This window comes from Sorex fumeus, unplaced genomic scaffold (genome assembly GCF_029834395.1).
Source record: "Sorex fumeus unplaced genomic scaffold, SorFum_2.1 ptg000075l, whole genome shotgun sequence".
Lineage (NCBI taxonomy): Eukaryota > Metazoa > Chordata > Mammalia > Eulipotyphla > Soricidae > Sorex > Sorex fumeus.
In genome coordinates, this window is record NW_026606132.1 from 4,494,096 (window position 1) to 4,511,624 (window position 17,529).

At 48.9% G+C, this 17,529-nt stretch overlaps 1 protein-coding gene across 1 annotated transcript in view; it reads right to left on the reverse strand.

The window, feature by feature from the left end:
• GPC3 (glypican 3) overlaps positions 1–15,739 on the reverse strand; it is a 436,626-nt gene extending 420,887 nt beyond the window's left edge. The window contains exon 1 of the mRNA XM_056130281.1: positions 15,397–15,739. Coding sequence (XP_055986256.1) covers positions 15,397–15,571 — 175 coding nt within the window. The 5' untranslated portion in view covers positions 15,572–15,739. The remainder of the gene's footprint in view (positions 1–15,396) is intronic.
• Between the last annotated feature and the right edge of the window lie 1,790 nt (positions 15,740–17,529).

Here is a 17,529-nt window from a genome sequence, read left to right on the forward strand (position 1 = left end):
TTCTCTGGCCCCTACAAGTGCCTGTCTTTTACTTTGGTGGGGGTTTCTTTGGTGGGGGTTTCTTTTGGTGGGGGTTTCTTTGGAGGGGGCTGGCAAGGCAAATGCTCTTTCAGCTGTACGCCTTTCCCACTGTACTCTAGCCCAAGATTCTCTCTTTTAAAGGCAGCATGGTTCTTACTCTTGAAGGGCTTACACTTGAAAGCAATCCTTCTTCTTAAACCATAGCAACCATACAAATCACCTGTGCAATCTTGTTTGCTTGCATGCTTTGTTTGGGGGGTCTTTTTGGTTTTTATTTTTGGATCACACCCAGCTGTGCTCAGGGCTTACCCCTGGGTCTGTGGTCAGAGATCATGCCTAGCAGCTTCAGGGGACCCTATGGGGTGCCAGGGGATTGAACCCGAGTCAGCCGCCTGCAAGGCAAATGCCCTACCCACTGTACAATCACTCTGGCCCACTGCAATCTTTTTTTCTAAACAATGCAAATTATATGCAACCCCTCACCACCCCCACCATGCCCGCTGAGTAGGTTAAGGCACTTACTTGCCTTTTCTGGTGGCTAACACTGAACAGGGTCGTCCCACTCCCCACCACCAGGGGTCACTCTTGAGCACAGAGCCAGGAATCGTCACCGAGCAACAGTGTGGCCCTATCCGACTCCCAGTTCACCACATACATACACACAAAGAAGAAAGGTCAAGAACAGAAATAGTTACAAGAGTGAGAGAAAAAAAATCAAGGTCATAGGAGTACAGTGAGGGCAGGATTCAAAGCCAGAAATGGTCGCACAGAGTCATAAACTTATTCATGAAGAAGATGACATGGGCCTGGCACCTATTTTTGAAATTGTGGAGGCCAACAACTGCAAGGTCCTTTCAGTAAGGACTGCATAGCCAGTTCAACAGGCGAGATACAATGCCAACTGGGTAAGAGTGAGTGCTATGCTGGAAGCAGGTTGGTAAAACCCAGCCGTTGATGGACAGCATGTAATATGTCAAAAGAGAAAGCAAAGGGGATTGCAAGATTTTGAGTCTGGAGACCAGACAGAGGCACCATGATGCCAAAAGGTTGCCTGTTGGGTGAGGTAAACGTGCGTGGACTAGGGAAGAACAAAAAAGAAGGGAGTCCATTTGGGGATCGTTGAAAGCAAACCCCAGGCAAGACTTAGGGATGGAAACATCCAGCTGGCAACAGGGAAATTCTCGACCGGCAAGCCAGAAAGAGATCTGACTGGAAAGAGAGATAAATATCATTCAAACAGGGACACTCACAAAGTCACAGGAATGGACATGGAAAAGAAGAAAGAAGGCAAAGGGCAAGGCTACAGGTATGTCTGCAACTAATAAGGTGTGGGAGGGAGAAGGCAAAGAGGATTACAAGTTGTAGGGTAAACGAGTAGAAAAAAAGATTCCCCCAAAGTCCAAGGCATGAAGAAACTGAAGTCAAATTCTTCCCACCAAGACCATCATCCTACCCCTCTAAAGTCCAGGAGCATGACCCGAAGAGTCAAAACAATGGGAGGCAGATCCTGGCACCAGCACTTACTCAGTCTTGAGGAACACCAACCTTCCTGGGCCTCAGTTTCTTCATCTGTTTGATGGAGATGATACCACTTACCTTTGGAGTTCACTGCAGATTCAAAAAGAGATTAAATACGAGGGCCAGAGCAACAGTACAATCTGGGGAGGCACCTGCCTTGCATGTGACCAGATTATATCCCTGGAACTGCATAAGGGTCCCCCCCAAAAAAAATTCAACAGTGTGATCCCTCAGCAGAGACAGGAGGAAGCCCTGAACAACCACCATAAAACATATTCAATAGGGGTTGGAGAGAGAATACAGCAGGTAAAGCGTTTGCCTTGCAAGAGGCCAATCCAAGTTCAGTCGCCAGTATCCCATATGTTCTTCCAAGCACTGCCAGGAGTGATTCCTGAGTGCAGAGCCCGGAAACAAACAAACAAACAAAAAATAAGACCCAAGAAAAATTCAATGAATCGCTTAACTAGGAAACCTCTGGTACATAGAGAGTTCTCAGTAAAGGGTTTGTGATCATCCCTTTTGGCCCTTTCAAAGGTTCCCATCACCTCAAAGGGGCCTCCAAATTACCCTGGAGATAGTACAGTTGTTGGGGCACATGCTAGGCAGAGTTTGATCCCCAGCACTACTGGGTCTCTAGACGCTGCCAGCTGCAGTCCTGAAGGTCCCTGAGCACTACTGAGTATGGTCCCGAGTGCTGCCTTCCAGCCCCCAAGTGCTGGGATATCTTTAGTAATCCACAGTACCAGAGGATCTAACCAACAGGGTATGCCCCGCAACATTTCCTCCCCACAAAAAAACTACTGAAGGGTCCTGTTGATTGCTCATGTTCTGTAAGTAGAAAGATCATGTTAGATTCCTGCCAACTCAAGGTCCCCTGAGCATCAGTAGAAGCAATACCCCTGAGGACGGGGCCAGGAGTAGCTCCTGGGCACCTTTAGGTGTGGTCCCCACCTCCTCCTCCCAAAACCTAATTCAGATCTGGGAGGTTTTGGGGGGTGCATTTTGCTTTTGGGGACACATCCAGCATGCACAGGAGTGACTCTTGGCTCTGCACTCAGGATTTACTTCTGGTGGGCTTGTGGGACCAGATGGGATGCGGGGGATCGAACCCTGGTCAGCTATGTGCAAGGCAAATATGCCCTCCCTACTGTACTAGTGCTCTGACTTCCATACCAGGGAGTTTCTTGAATTCTACAGAATGAAAAGTCAAAACCTCAATCATGGCAGCCTCTTTGACAACATTTATGCCAGAGAAATTAAAAACAAAAAGAGGCAACCATCTCTCCCCAGCCCCAACCCAAACAGAAATCACATTGCTATTGACACAACAGAAAAGATCAGCTCAGTTACACAAATATCCCAAGTATTTGCTTGGACCACTAGAATCAGAGCCGAGCCATGGGGCTCCTACTGAACTTGAATGGCGACCAGAGCTCAGAGGGTTACAGCCTCTTTACAGCTTCCTGCTCCGGGGGGCAGTGCAGAAGGCATCCATGCGGAAAGCAGGGAAGTCAGAGGCACCCCAAACCTGCAGATGCCTCATGAGTAGTTGCATTCTTTGCACAGAAGATATATGAAAGCCAGGCTTTCCGGAGACAAATGTAAGGTATCAGAGTGAAAGACCACCCACTGCTAAGAACAACAATGAACAACTTTCCAACGGTTTCAATAACACACCAAAGTTGTAAGGCTTGCTATCAACAATGACAGAACTCTGATTGCCCTAAACTCTCACATTACTTCTCGACAGAGAAGCCCGGCTGTTTGTGTTTGGGTTCATGGAGTGGGAATTGTTGGGTTGTCCGTGATCTTACTTGTAAAGTCTTGGCCCAGAATCGCACATCTAGACTCCTGCTTGCTCTTAGTCAAGAGAGTTCTTGAAGCCTTTGGCAGTTTGGTCGCCTTCTTTTTTTAAAATCACCAGATGTTGGCAAAATACATTTTCTAAGACATGTCACATGCAAATGCCTGGAAAATATCATCCACACCCAAGATTTCCAACTGGAGCCTATATGCTGGGGAGTCCCAATTATGTTACTCCTGAATTCCAAAAGAATCTATACACTCTTTCCCAATGAGTTCATCCATTCCGATTTTCAATTACCTTCTAATATGCTGATAACATTGAAGGATCTCTCTCCAGCCCTGATTCTTCCCTCCTCTTCTATGATCTAAAAGACAAGCTAACTCATCTAGCTGACCTATCTATGTCGATGATCAAAAGAGCCCCTAAAACTCATTACTTCACCCCTTAAACATGTTCCTCTGGAGGGGGCTGGAGTCATACTACCGCGGGTAGGGCGTTTGCCTTGCACGCAGCCGACCCGGGTTTGATTCCCAGCATCCCATATGGTCCTCCAAGCACCGAAAGGACTAAATCCTGAGCGGAGAGCCAGAATTAACCCCTGAGCATTGCCAGGTGTGACCCAAAAAGAAAAAAAAATGTTCCTCTGCAGCCAAGGGGAGGAGAGAAAGTAGAGAGACTGGGCACAGGCCTTGTGTGCGCATGTCCTGAGTTGCATTCCTGGGGCATCACCTGGTCTCCAGAGCAACATCAAGGGGCCCCTGTGCCACAGAGCCACAGCAGCACAGCCTTGGGCCTAACTCTTAAATACCAGCTTATTTAGCAAGTATCAGTGGGAGTGGCTTCCGGGATCCCCCCAGCCCCTATTGGGAGAACCCCCCCCCAAAAAAAGAAACTTCCCCAGGGGTCCCTCTTCTATTTCACTCCTTCAGGAACACTGAGCACTGAACTCTGTACTCCAGCCCCAGAAAAACTTCTTGATTCTTCTTCTTTCTTTACATGCAAACCTTGTCTATTCTGTCCCATCTCTCTATACTCCCTTTTCACCCCCTTTTCACATACACATGATTAAAAACTCGCCAGGACCACTTGCTCTCTAGCCAGCTCAGAACTGAACAGCAGCCTCTCTCAAATGACTGTCATGGCACCTCAGAGCAAGGAACCGCCTCAGCCTTGCCTGCTGGGCCTTCTGGTGGGCTTTTTTCCCCCTCAGCCTTCTTCACACTTGGGTGCCAACCCAGCCAGACCAGCCTCTTCCAGTCAACAGAAGAGCCATTTTGTCTGCTGTAACTTGATACTACCTCACACTACAAAGGGCTTCCCCTCCCCAGAGCTCAACCTCCCCCACACCACTACAGGGGTCCCAGCTCCAAGGTGCCTCTGGCTGTGCCTGGCTCCCTCCCCTCCCAGAACTGATGCTATCTGACTTATCAGCTGGCCTAGAACCAGGCCTGAAGCAATGCTGGGTGAAGTTCACTCGGACTGCAAAACTTGCCAATATTTATGCAGCAAGAGCATGGAAAGTCCATTCTACGGAAGTCCCGTTTCTGAGAACTGAAATGTTTCCCAAAACAGTTCGATATGGTCCTAGATATGGATACAATCATCACTCCAGGGAACCCCAGCTGCCCTCCTGAATCACTGTCTCATTTCTAAGGAGCACGACATACAATGCAGAACACATTCGAAGTTTGGAAGTAGGTTTCTGGAGGCTTGGCATGTGAGTGTCCTGAGTTCTATCCCCAGCACCCCTAGTCCCCTGAGTACTGAGCCCAGAAGAATCGAACTTGAGCACCACTGGGAGTGACCGCCTCAAAAAATAAAAGAAGTGACCAGGGAGATAGTACAGGCTTAAGCCACCCTGCAGGTGGCTTACCCAGGTTCATTTTCTGGTACCCTGAAGCACTGCCAGGAATGATCCCTGAGGGTCCGAGGAGATAATCTAGTGGGTAGGAAGGGCTTTAGCCTTGCACACAGCCAGTGGCTGTTGCCCAGCATCCCATATGGTCCCTTTCCAATGCCCTGACAAGCACCTCCAGGAGTAATTCCTGAGTCCAGAGCTAGCAGTAATCCCTGAGCTGTGCCAAGAATGACCCAAAAATTGAAAAAAAAGGAGATCTCTGAGCACAAGTTCAGAAAGCACCATTGAGTGTAATCCTCACCCCAACCCCTACACACACATATGGGCTTAGTTCTCTAAAATGAGACAACTTTATAGTATGGATTCACCTTCCATACTTTAATAAAAATCCTACCTCTGTCCTTAGGGAAATGGTAGAACTTGATTATCAGTGACAATCAGCTCTGGCATATTTGCAGGCCAATCCAAGGGAAAATGGTCTACTCCAGCTTGGAGGTGCTGCTCCCCCTAGCTCCTCCAAGGGTTATTGTCTGGAGTATTATGGGCCTACAGATACAAGAACGCGCAGGAGTATACCATGATGAAAATGCACGCACATGCGTGCCTGTGAGTCAAGCAAGACAGTGGCACTCAGAGTCTGTGGACACTTTCAGTGGTCCTAAAATATACAAAGGCAAGGCTTTACACAGCACAAATGGAGCCTATCATAGTCCAGGGCCACCCACAGAAGAGCAATTAGAACTTTCAGTTGAACAGATAATTATTTAGGGTTGTTCTGAAGAATAACAGAAATGTATATATTTATACATATGTGTGTATATATGTATGTGTATACGTACATCTATATCAAAACCAAACATCACATTCAGATAAAGTTACAAATGGAAACCTGTCTACTTGTCACTTCTTTCTCAAAGGGCAATTTTGTCTTTGTTTAGTGGAGAAGGGCATACCCCATTGGTGTTCAGAGCTCAGTCCTTACTGTGGGCTCAGGGATCACTCTTGGCAATGTTCAGGGGATGCTATGTGGTGTCGGGGATAGAACAAAGGTCAGCAGGGTGCAAGGCAATTGTCCTATCCACTGGACTATGTCTCCAGCCCCACACTGCATCTCTGAAAGTGGGACAAAGCTCCTAAGGTCACAGAAGATAGAGAAAGTGACTTCCTGTTCAATTGACTGAGAAATTGACTCGCTGTTCCTTAGTCTCATGGCAGATAGACTGAGACACTGCCACATTCTCATCATTCTCTAGACAGATGGTATCTCAAGCTCTTATTTATCTATAGTCAAGCGATAGCACAGCGGGTAGGGCGTTCGCCTTACAAGTGGCCAACATGGCCGACCCGAGTTCGATTCCTCCGCCCCTCTCGGAGAGCCTGGCAAGCTACTGAGAGTATTCGATATGCCAGACACAGTAACAACAAAGTCTCCAATGGAGATGTTACTGGGCCCACTCGAGCAAATCGACGATCAACGGGAGGGCCTTTACCTTTACCTTTACCAAGTCCTCTAGAGCAGCAATTCTCAAATCTGGAGCTGTATGCCCCCCTGTGGAACCTCCGAGATATTCTAAGCGGACCACAGGTGAAGATTGGGTCAATGGAGGGCTAAGGCACAAGACTAGAGGGGGCAATTAGTAGGACTTGGGGCCGTAGGAAGGAAACAAGGTTGGAAGGGGGGGCACAGTTGGCAAAAAGGTTACAAAGTACTGCCTTAGAGTAAGTCTTTAGGCATCTCAATTTATTGCCACGTTTATCAGTCACTCTGCACAAGGCAACCCTACTCAGCAAGAGAAAGAGGACTCAAACTTGGCATTGGTTTCTACATTCCCTGAGGGTTGGGGTTGGCAGTGCCACTAATACAATATAGATTTCCAAAACCATGGCTATCAGGTATGATCAAATATTTGGGGGAGCCAAAAGGTTTTTCAAACACACCTCTAAATTTTCTCTGCTCACAGGCAAACAGCCAGGTTTCCATCCCTATGAGTCTGTGCTTCACCAAGTTTCCCCCAGTTCAATCACTGTAACCAAAATTCTACCAAGAGTGATTGAAAGGCCCAGGATTCCAGGAGGCATAGGAGATGCAGAATATGGGACCCAAACCAAAATGAAGCCAGGAGGCAGTAAATACAATTCTAATCGTTTTCAAATGAATATCATCCTTTTTTAAAAATTGAGGGCCCCACTCAGTGGTTTTCGGTGCATATTCCTGGATTGCTGCTCAGAGATCACTCCTAGATTTTGGATCAAGAGATCCAAAATCAAACCGTGGTCACCCACTGCAAAGCAAGCAGCTTAACCTCTGTATTATCTTTCCAGTCCCCCCCCCACTGCCATCTTTCTTTTTAACCTTCTTTCTGACAAGGGCCTCCTTGTCCCAAAACCCTGTGGGTCATAAACTATCCAGCAAATGGATTTTTTTTCTCAGCTGACTATACCCAAATGCATATAGAAATTAAGAGAACTCTCTCTTACTCTATTTTGGTTTTGTTTGTTTGTTTTGAGTTTGGGGGCCACACCCAGCAGTTTTCAGGGTTTACTTCTGGCTCTGCACTCAGGGATCACTCCTGGCAGGGCTCTGGGGACCATTATGGGGTGCCAGAAAATCAAACCCAGGTCAAGCCGTGTGCAAGCCCTTACCTGCTTTATTATCTCTCCAGTCCCAACTTTAATACAATTCTCTAACTGTAAAAAGGCCTTTTATTTATTTACTTCTTTTGGTTTGAGTATCAGGGCCACACCTGGTGGTCCTCAGGGGCTATTCCTGGCTCTGTGCTCAAAAGTGACCTCTGGCGGTGCTCTGGGGACCACATGTAATGCCATGATTCAAACCAAGTTTGGCAGCATACAAGACAAGTACTGTATCTCCTGGTCTATCTCTACAACCCCAGATTATGTACTTTGAAATGTGCTTCTATGAAGCTTGATGTTACAAGAAACACAAACCACCAAGGGAAAACATACACATAATCAGGTTTATTTCTATAACTGACCCCAAGTTGCATTATTTTTACAAGCTTAAATATCACAGGTCTGTAAAGGGAAGACACATGCCTGTCTTTATGTGTCTGCAACTATATTTAACTCATGGTTAAATTAAACAAGTATAGATACTTACCTTGGCGATTTGGCTAGTACCCTTCTCTCCCAGGATATTTTAATGCAGCCAAATGAATTAAACCAACATTCTTTGTCACTTACCTCTAGGCCATTTATTGCCTTTTGACCTGCAAAAGTAGTTACTTTTTAAGATACAGTACATTAGCAAAAATCACCAGCTAAAATGTTGGTTTTCTTGAAGTCTTATGTTTGTAATACATTTTCAACTCATTTTGTTCACGAATATTTATAGAATACCTCCGCCAGTACCACACACTGTGCAAAGTATGAGGGACACAAAGATAAACAAGATACAGTCCTTCACTTCAAGGACATCGGTCTAATAAGGAAGACAGAGAACATTAGGAACACATGCCTTATTAGGATATTCCCAATTTCTCAGTAATAAAGTTACTTTCAACAGGCCGATTCAAAAAGGCCAATGAAAATTTCCTCTAAAGCCTAGGTATTGTTCTGAATTTACACACAATACATATATGCTTCCATTAGAACATAAATGTTCAAGTGGCCCTTTTTTAATGCAGAATAGTCTCAAACTCATTACTTCTGAGAAACGTGCATCATGCGTTTGACTTTCACACACACTTTCCCTTCTTCCTGCCCCTCTCGCTTGTATGTTCTCTCCCTATCAATTATTTCTCAAAATAAGCCTAGTAAAATACACTTCAAAGAGCATCGTAGATTCACTGATACAATTTCAGCTCCTAGAGCTCATGAAATGTTTGGCACCCCGGCCAGTGCCTTATGGTCCCAACTTGGAGCAAACTTCTTTCGACTCTTGAGGGAAAATACGAACATTCAAATGAGGCAGGACCCGGCTACAAAGGGGCCAGGGGAAAAATGCCTTTCTGGGGAATCGATCTGGATTTGTTTTTGTTTACAAATGGCAATGCTTTCTAATAACTAACACATGGATAATTAGTCTTTCCTTGGCCCCAGTTGCAATCTTTGTGTATTCAACAAGGTGTTGAAATGCAACACTGGTGTGGATTTTCCCCTCTCACACACAGCCTTGCAAAGCCCATTTTCTCTGCAGATATCCTCCCTCTCCCCTCCCGCCTTCACCCTGTTTTCTGAATCGCCTTTCTCCCTGTCATTATATCTCAGAAGGCAAATTCCCATTACTTTCAGCTGCCTCCAAAGCCAGCCCGGGGCTCGTGACTTGGATCCTATTTTCTGATGCTCATTTCTTAATGGAGTGCTGGGGGATCCTGTTTCAAGTCAGACAATTTGCTAAATATGGGCAGATGAGTGGGTGATGTCTCTGCCCACCATTTCCATCAGCCCAAAACACCAAACCTGTTTACAGACTCAGTAAGGGCCAAGCGATACTGGCTCCCAGTAGAGGCCCTTTTGTTTTGTTTGATTTAGGGGCCACACCTGGCTATGCTCAGGGGATCTTATTTGGTGCCTGGTATTGAACCCAGGTTGGCCACTTACAAGGCAAGCATCCTACCCTCTGTAAAAAAAATGTTGCCCCTGGGGGCCCCTCTAGAGTCTCTTTAATTGAGCTTGTGTACAAATTCAGATCGGAAGTTGCAGAAACCTACGAGGTGTTTTAACAAGTCTCTGCAAGTGTTAGAGCTCAAACTCCCAAACACGGTCCTGTTAACCTAAGCGAGAAAGATCTAGCGAACATTAAATCGAAGGAAGATCTAGCAAACATTAAATCGAAGGGTGTTTGACCCAAGGGATGTCTTACAATTTATGTGCCCTAATAATTGTTGATATCTAGTAATACTCTGCAAGTCATAACGATGTTGCTAATTTCAATTCCTTCTTTGGGGAAGAAGGAATTGAAATTAGCAACATCCACACTCTGTTTATAGTTTAAAAAAAAACAGCTTCACTAAGGTAGGACTGCATCCTGTCTAGCCAAAGTAGATGTGCTCTGTAAAGGGTGCCCCATCACCACCAGCACGCCTCAGTAATGTGCCATAACAATTTGGAAGGAGGCTCTTAAAATAAGATGACATATAGCGTAAGAAAGTATTTGAGAGCTCAGAGAGGACACAATGAGCTAGACATTCTATTAGTGTCAATTACTTGCTAAATGCTCTATAGAGCTCTTAGCATTGTGGCCAACGCTGCATCAAATGCGGAGCTTTCCCTTTAAGGCGCTTATAATCTAAAACATACAAATAACCATATGCAGCAAAAAAAGCTAGAGATCAGAGTAAAAGGAAGCATTCACAAAAATGTACAAATTCAGCATGCCAGAACTTTTCAGTTGAGCAATATGATCCCCAGTGAAATTCTTTCCAAATGATGTATCGTGTGCCGAGTTATAAGTGATTATCTTCAATTTTCTTAGAAATGAGTAATGAGATATCTCTTAAGACCCATGCTTTTGTATATGCATCAAACACTAAAGTTGGCGTGGTCACTGATAGCTGCCATTTAAGGAGAAAACGTATTGTCTTAGAGCAGACATATCCAGGCCTTTTTCTCCCAGGTTGGTAATAAGAAGCCTTTTTTCCAGGCTACAGTGAACAACAAACATTGTGACTCTAAAGATGGAAATAGCGGAATGCCGAAAAATATTGCATCCAAATATTGGCTACCGCGCCGCAACCCCTTTGGGGGGGAAAGGCTGCAGAACTGACACCATCTGTGTCATCTAGCATCCATCAAAATCTTATGCCTGTATTTCCTAATGCCTACAAAAGGAATGTGCTCCAAGGATTCAGAAGTCTTTTTGAGACCTCTCCCTATCTCCCACTTCATCTCTTCAGTTTTTTTCCCTTGCCCAGGCTGGCTATTGTGACTATTCCAGTCAATTTCCTGGAGGTCTTTTCTAGCCCCTTTCACCCTATTTAATCCTACAAGTTTCCTAAGAAGCCTGTTTACTTGTAGGCTCCCCCACTAGACGGAGAGCCTTGACAAAAGAGACTGCGTCTTAACTCCTTTCAGTACCCACAGCACCTAACCTGGAGTCTGCCAGGCAGTGGGTCATCTTAAGACTCCTTCCGGGTCACAGTGCCCCCATCAAGCAAAAACCATCTCTTCTCTTAGGGCGCTTCCCTCTGAGCCCATCTTGGTACCCTACATAAGAATTTGCGTACTAACTGAGCCCATTCTAAAGAATTCTCCAAACTGTTCAAGTGAGCACATAGTAATAACCTTTCCAAAGTTTCATGAAATCACCTGAGTCTCTCTGCCCGTAGCAGAACTATTAACTGCTTCAAAGTAATTGGGCAGCCCATCACAGCTGCTACTTTTCGAGCTCTTAAACAAACCAAGTACCAAGTTACTTAATGCAAGAAACTGTGTGTGTGTGTGCGTGCCTTGTATTTTAAATTTTATGTTGTTTCATCTATTTTGAAAAACTCCAAGTCACTTTTGACTATTCCAGGCTGCCTTTTACCGATGCCGGCATTTGGCCTTCTGGATTGGTTCTTGCACTTTCCAGGGCCCTCGAAGGCAAGAATTCCTCAATCTTTGGGGAGTTGCAACACTACCACGGTTTGTTTGATTTTCTCCTTCCCTTCCGTCCCCTTTACCACCAACCCCCACAAAAGTGGTGTATGGCATTCATAAAGTGAATTACACTTGATTTTTGTTTAGAGGAATTTTTTTTCAGACTTCTGTAACATTCCCTTGAGACAATTGAAAACATCATTGTCTGATTACTAGCTCACTTTCCTTGCCTAAAATTGTATCCATTCTTGATTGCGCCTGTGGGTAGGTTAAGCAAAACAAAATAAACATCTAGACTTATGAGCTCATTGGCTTTTTTTCTGAATTTTTCTAAATTAAATAAGGGCAAAAGAGCTACGCTGAAAGTCAGTTATATGGATTTTTCTGCCAAATGCTAACTCTGTGTGCCTGGTTTCCATCTGTGGTGCTTTCCAAGTTACAAATCCTTTATTTAAAAGAGAGAGAGAAAGCAAGAGAGTGGGGTATGAAAAGATCGATGGATTTGGGGGACAAGCAATTTAGAATTGCTATCCCGTGCTTTTGAACACTCTAAAAGAAACGAGAACATGAGATTGTAAGGCTTTAGATCAGCTTTGTAGAAGTATAGTATAGTCCTTCAGCACCAATGATTTATTTTTTAGGCTGGCTGATTCCAAATGCCATTTAGTCTCATCCATATTAGCATAAGAAATGTACCTTATCCACTCTAACCCAATTCTGCTAATGGCCGAAGTTAGCAGTCAATTCCAAATGCTCCCCTTAAGTGAGACAGGACATTCTTGAGGATTTCTTCTTACTGCAACCAAATCTCATTTTATCTGGGACAAAGAATGCTTAATGCAGTTAAGACAGTCGAGCCGGCAAACAGAACGTGGCTTAAAATATAGATTGGGGTGGGGGGGGGGAAGGCCAGCGATCTTCATGTTGGTTAAAGTACCAAATAATTTGCAGCTCTCTTTCAATTTCCAACCACTGATCGACAAGAAGCAAATGACACATTTATTCACTTTGAAATTATGCACTTGCCAGTGTACTGAGTGTGCCATTATCCTCTCTTCTCTCAAAAATTGATGAGCTCTTTCCATACATGGACATAGGGGATTTTCACCATGTTTTCCGTATGTATCTACAGGGACCACATTCGCCCGACGGAAATTCAAAACACATGATTTCACGCCAGGACAAAGTGTTAGAAATGTTCCCAGCTCCAGAAATGCCAGGCTATATGGTAGTGATATGGGGTAGAACCAGCATTGAAAGTTGGCTTTGCTCCAGCCCGCCTCAAAAGAGTGCTAGCCAAGTAGAAGGTGTTCAATCCTGCATCTGCTTGTGAAATAGACACAAAGTAGAGAGTGTTGGCTTGATATGGGCAAAGCCCCCCCCACACACACACACACCTGGAAAGTGATTTTTTTCCCCTCTAGGGTTTGGAAAATGCTGGAGGAAAAATGAAAATCTCGACTCCAACTCCCAGTTCTGTGCAGTATGGCCTCCCCTACTTAGGCGGGCAGAAAGGGAGATTCGAAGGGGAGAGAGAGGGAGGGCGGGCGGGCGGGAGGGAACCCAGGCCAAATCTCCTCGTACACAGTTTGTAGGCCCTCCCAGGACTTTTCTACAGATACTGCAAAGAGGCAGAAGGCCAGCGAGCTGGGGGTGGGGGATGGGGAAGCTTGCGTGTTGGACTGTGCAGAACGGGGTGGTTCAATGACTATCTGTGCAGTGTCCCTATGGTCCTTTTCTTCTTTGAAACACAACCTCTACTCCCAGGCTTAAAATCAGCAAATGTGGCCCCAACCCTAACCCTAGACCCCATTCATCTTGGAAGGGTGGGGAGGGGGTCGGCGGGTGGGGTGGAAGGTTCAAGCCTGCGCTGATCAATTTTTACATTATCCACAAAAGCAGGGTCTCGGGCCTCGGCAATCTAATTACCATGGCACTTGGAGGGGAGAGAGATTCGCCTGTTGTTCCAGTCCCGTGGAACTGATTCATAGGTTGCCCCTTAGAGCGCCCGCACACGCCCACGTGGTACGTTATTAACACTCGGCGGTGGAAGAGGTAGTTCTCCCCTCCCTCAGCGCGAATTCCTGCAAAGCAATATTTTAACATAGGCACAAATGCGTTTCAGTCACCAAAAAGGGTGACCAATTACCTTTGCAACTAAACAGCAGGCTCGCTCGGCTCTTTTTATCCACCTAAAGAAAAGGCTGAGGGCGCGCTGGCTGCCTAGGTAACCTTCTGCTAGTGAACGCTCGCTCCCTGGCAGCGCCCACAGGGCGCGCATAGCATTCACAACTTGGTCCAACCATCAGGTCCGCCTCGCTAACTTGTTGAGAACCACCAGCCAAGTTTTGGCTAGGGTTCCGTGTTCCCCCCCTCCGCCACCCCCGCCGCACTCCCCAAACCCCCCTCAGGACCCTCACAGGCTCGGAGATGCGTGCCCCGCAGGACGCGGGGGAGGGGGGGGGGATTGGGAAGAGAATCCGGGAGGCGGCAGCGGCGGCCACCAACGGCTCTGGGTTTTGCGAATTGCAACCGGCCGTTTCTTCCCGAGCGCACCTCGGCAAAATGAACCTGTTTGAAAGCGACTCTTCGGCCCGGGTTGTCAGGGTAGCCGCTAGTTCTAATTGGATTCTAAGGCAGGCTTTTAGGAGTCCAGCCGCGGGACAGTCAATCACGCGAGGCCATTAATATTCATCTGTTGACAGCGGCGGCCCTCGGCTAAGGTTAAAATATGCCTGTGCTGCACGATCGGATGGTGCAGAACAAAAGGCAGGCGTTGCAAAAGTTTCCTCCACCTAAAATCATCTTCCCTTTAGGGGTCCAGTCTGGCGCAAAGGCAGACGAATTGCGAATGGGGAGGAGTTCAATCATCTTTGCACTCCAGTTCCTGGAGCCGGCCGCACGGGTTTTGAAGCGATTTGGCCAACCTAGAAAAGGGTCGCGGTTTTGCAGGCAGAGGTTCGTGCCTCGTCGTTGGGGGGGGGGGGGGGGAGGGGAGGGAACCCTCCGACTCAAAAGTTTCCCTCCGCGCGTCTTTACCTGCCGCTACGGTTTCGGAGATCGGTCCTCAACTTTGCCTTCACTTGGGCCCGCGAACCTCGGGGAAGGCAGGCTGCGGAAAGGAGGGCGTGAGGGGTGCAGATTGCGCGCGCGTGTGTGTGTGTGTTTGTGTGCGCGCGCGGAGGAGTAGAGCCGGAGCCGCGGTCCAGCGGCAGCTGAAATTCTAGCACGTACGTGCGAACGACTGGAGCAAATTCCCGCGGCACCAGCTCGGAGACAAGGCGCCGCTTTGCCGAGACCAAGGGAACCAGCTCCCACCTTCCCGCCCTCCCTACCACCCCCAAAATGGGAGCTCGCGGGAAGTCCATCCCCGCGGTTTCTCCCACGCACACCTTCCCTGGCAGCAGAGAGAGCCGGGAGGTTGTGGATACAGGGCCCCCCCCTCCCCGCCACCACCACACGAGCCCCCTCCTCCCCTGGTCACTAGACCTGGCCGTGCCGCGGGCACACCGTCCACTCCCAGGCGCCTGGCCACAGGGCTCACGATCTCGGCGCCACCGGGGCCAGGGCGCCCGGGGAGAGGGACGGCCACCACGCGCCTAGGGGGCTCCCGGCTGCGCGCCGGCCGGCGTGAGGGGCTCCTGCTCACCTGGCACAGGGGTTTCGGGCACCCACTTGAGTCCGGGTTGCAGCCTCTGGAAGAAGGAGCGGACCTGGTGACAGGTGGCGTCCGGCGGCGGCGGCGGGGGCTGCGCCTGTCCCGGGTAGTCCAAGCTGAGCAGCATCGCCACCAGCAAGCACGCGGTGCGCACGATCCCTGCCATCCTGCTAGGCGGGCGGCGAGGAGAGCGCGGGAGAGTGGCAGCGGGGCCGAGAGCGATCGCAGGACACGGCAAGCCTGCCACGGGGTCCTGCGGAGCGGGAGAAACGTGCAGCCACGCAGCCGCTGCAAAAGTTTCCTCGCAGCTACCTGGACGCCGGACGAGGGCGGGAAGGGCTCGGCGGCTTGGGGCGGGGCGGGGCCGAGCGCGGCGGGGCGGGGCGAGGACGGACGGGGCGGGGCCAAGCGCGGCGCCGCGCGCGCGGCCAGGGGGAGGCGGCGATGCACGGCGGGGCTGCGGGGGGCTGCCTGCTGCTGGCTCGCAGGGGAGGGAGGTGGGGGGTGGGGGACGGCTCGGGCGCGGGAAGCGGCCCGGGTGGCGCAAAAGGGGGACGTGAAGCGCGTGCGGGGTTCCTGGCTGCCCTGCCCTGCTGCCCGCTCGCCGCCGCCCCGCACAGGGCGCTCTGGCAGAACTACTGCAGAGGGGCTGCGGGCTCGGCCGCGCTGATTGGCTTCCCAGCAGCCGTCCCCGCTGACTGGCTCCGGGAGAAGTTCCCCGGCCTCTCTCCTTCCCGCCGCTCATTGGCCTGCAGCCGGGAGGGCTTTTCCCTTTCGGATTTTTGCAATCTCTCCCTCCAGCCTCGGGGTGCGTGGCGGTGGTGGTGGTGATGGTGTGTGTATGGTGGGGGGATTTGAGCGCGCTGGCTTTGGTGCCCCTCCGGGCTTCGCCCCAGGCCTCCTGCCCAAGGTTCACATTATCCAACCCCGGCCTCAGGTCTCCCCCCACCACCACCTCCGCACCAAATCGGCCTCCGGCTGCTCTAGGGAGAAGCTTCTCCAGAAACGTTTCCCACCATCAGCCCCCACCCCACCCCCCAACGCCGCTGGGGCCAGGTTCGCAAACCCAGCTCACAAAGAATCGCCCGAGGTGGGGGGGGCGGGGAGCAGAACGGAGGCGGCTAGGGACCTCTGGGGACAGTCTGATCTTTCCCAAGGTGCCTTAAAAAAGTGTGAAAGCCCTCCACCCCCCACCACCACCCCAAGAGCTGATTCGGTTTAATCCAAAAGAACCGCACAAAGTCAGAGAAAGCACCTAGCTCAGGACGTGGAAAGAATCTATCTCCCGCCAGACTCTGGCGGTGGTCGTTCGTGGAGCAAAGCTAAACTAGTGATACCGAAATATTCCGGCGCGGGGAGCCAGGCTAATCATTGGAAAACCGTTTTACACAGCAAACGCACTGAGCCAGAATCTTCCCGTTTCATAGATGGAATCGACGGCTGTTTGAAAGGTCTCCTAGACCCACATCCCCACCTATCTGCTTAAATTTCACCCTTCGAAATGCAATTCTTTGCCAATCCAACACCTCTCCGAGGAGGAATGCCTTTAGTCGGTGCCTCGATGCTCCTACCAAGGACTCTAACTCACGCGGTGCTTTTGTGATTACACACAGCTGAGCACAGTGCCTGGCACAGAGTAGGAACTCAGAAACTATTTGAATAATTCAAAGATTTAACACTTCAAGGTGAATCCATTTATCGTCTGCTTGTGACTTTTCAGATCTGGGTGAGAGGAGGTTGTGTTAGGCAAGGAATTTCTACACCAGGAATTCTCTAGGAAGTGCTAGGTTGCGGGCCAAGTGGGCGGGAAGGGCGAAAAGAGACGCTCCACGCATTCGGTGAGAAAGATATGCATGCCCACTATGTGCCAGACTCGGGTGGGATGCAAACAGGACCACGGAGATGCGGGGGATTAACCAGCACCGGGTACCTGGCCTCAAAGAGCTACCAGTCTCCTGGGAGAGCAGCCCAACTCTCTTTGTTCAAGGTAGCTTGTGGTGAGTTGTGAAGAGACAGAAGCCAAGTTCTCAGTAGTGAGCAGGATGAGACAGAGAAACTTTGCAAGAGAGATGATATCCCGAAACTCAGGTTTGAGACACCACGACGAAGAACTGAAGTGAGGAA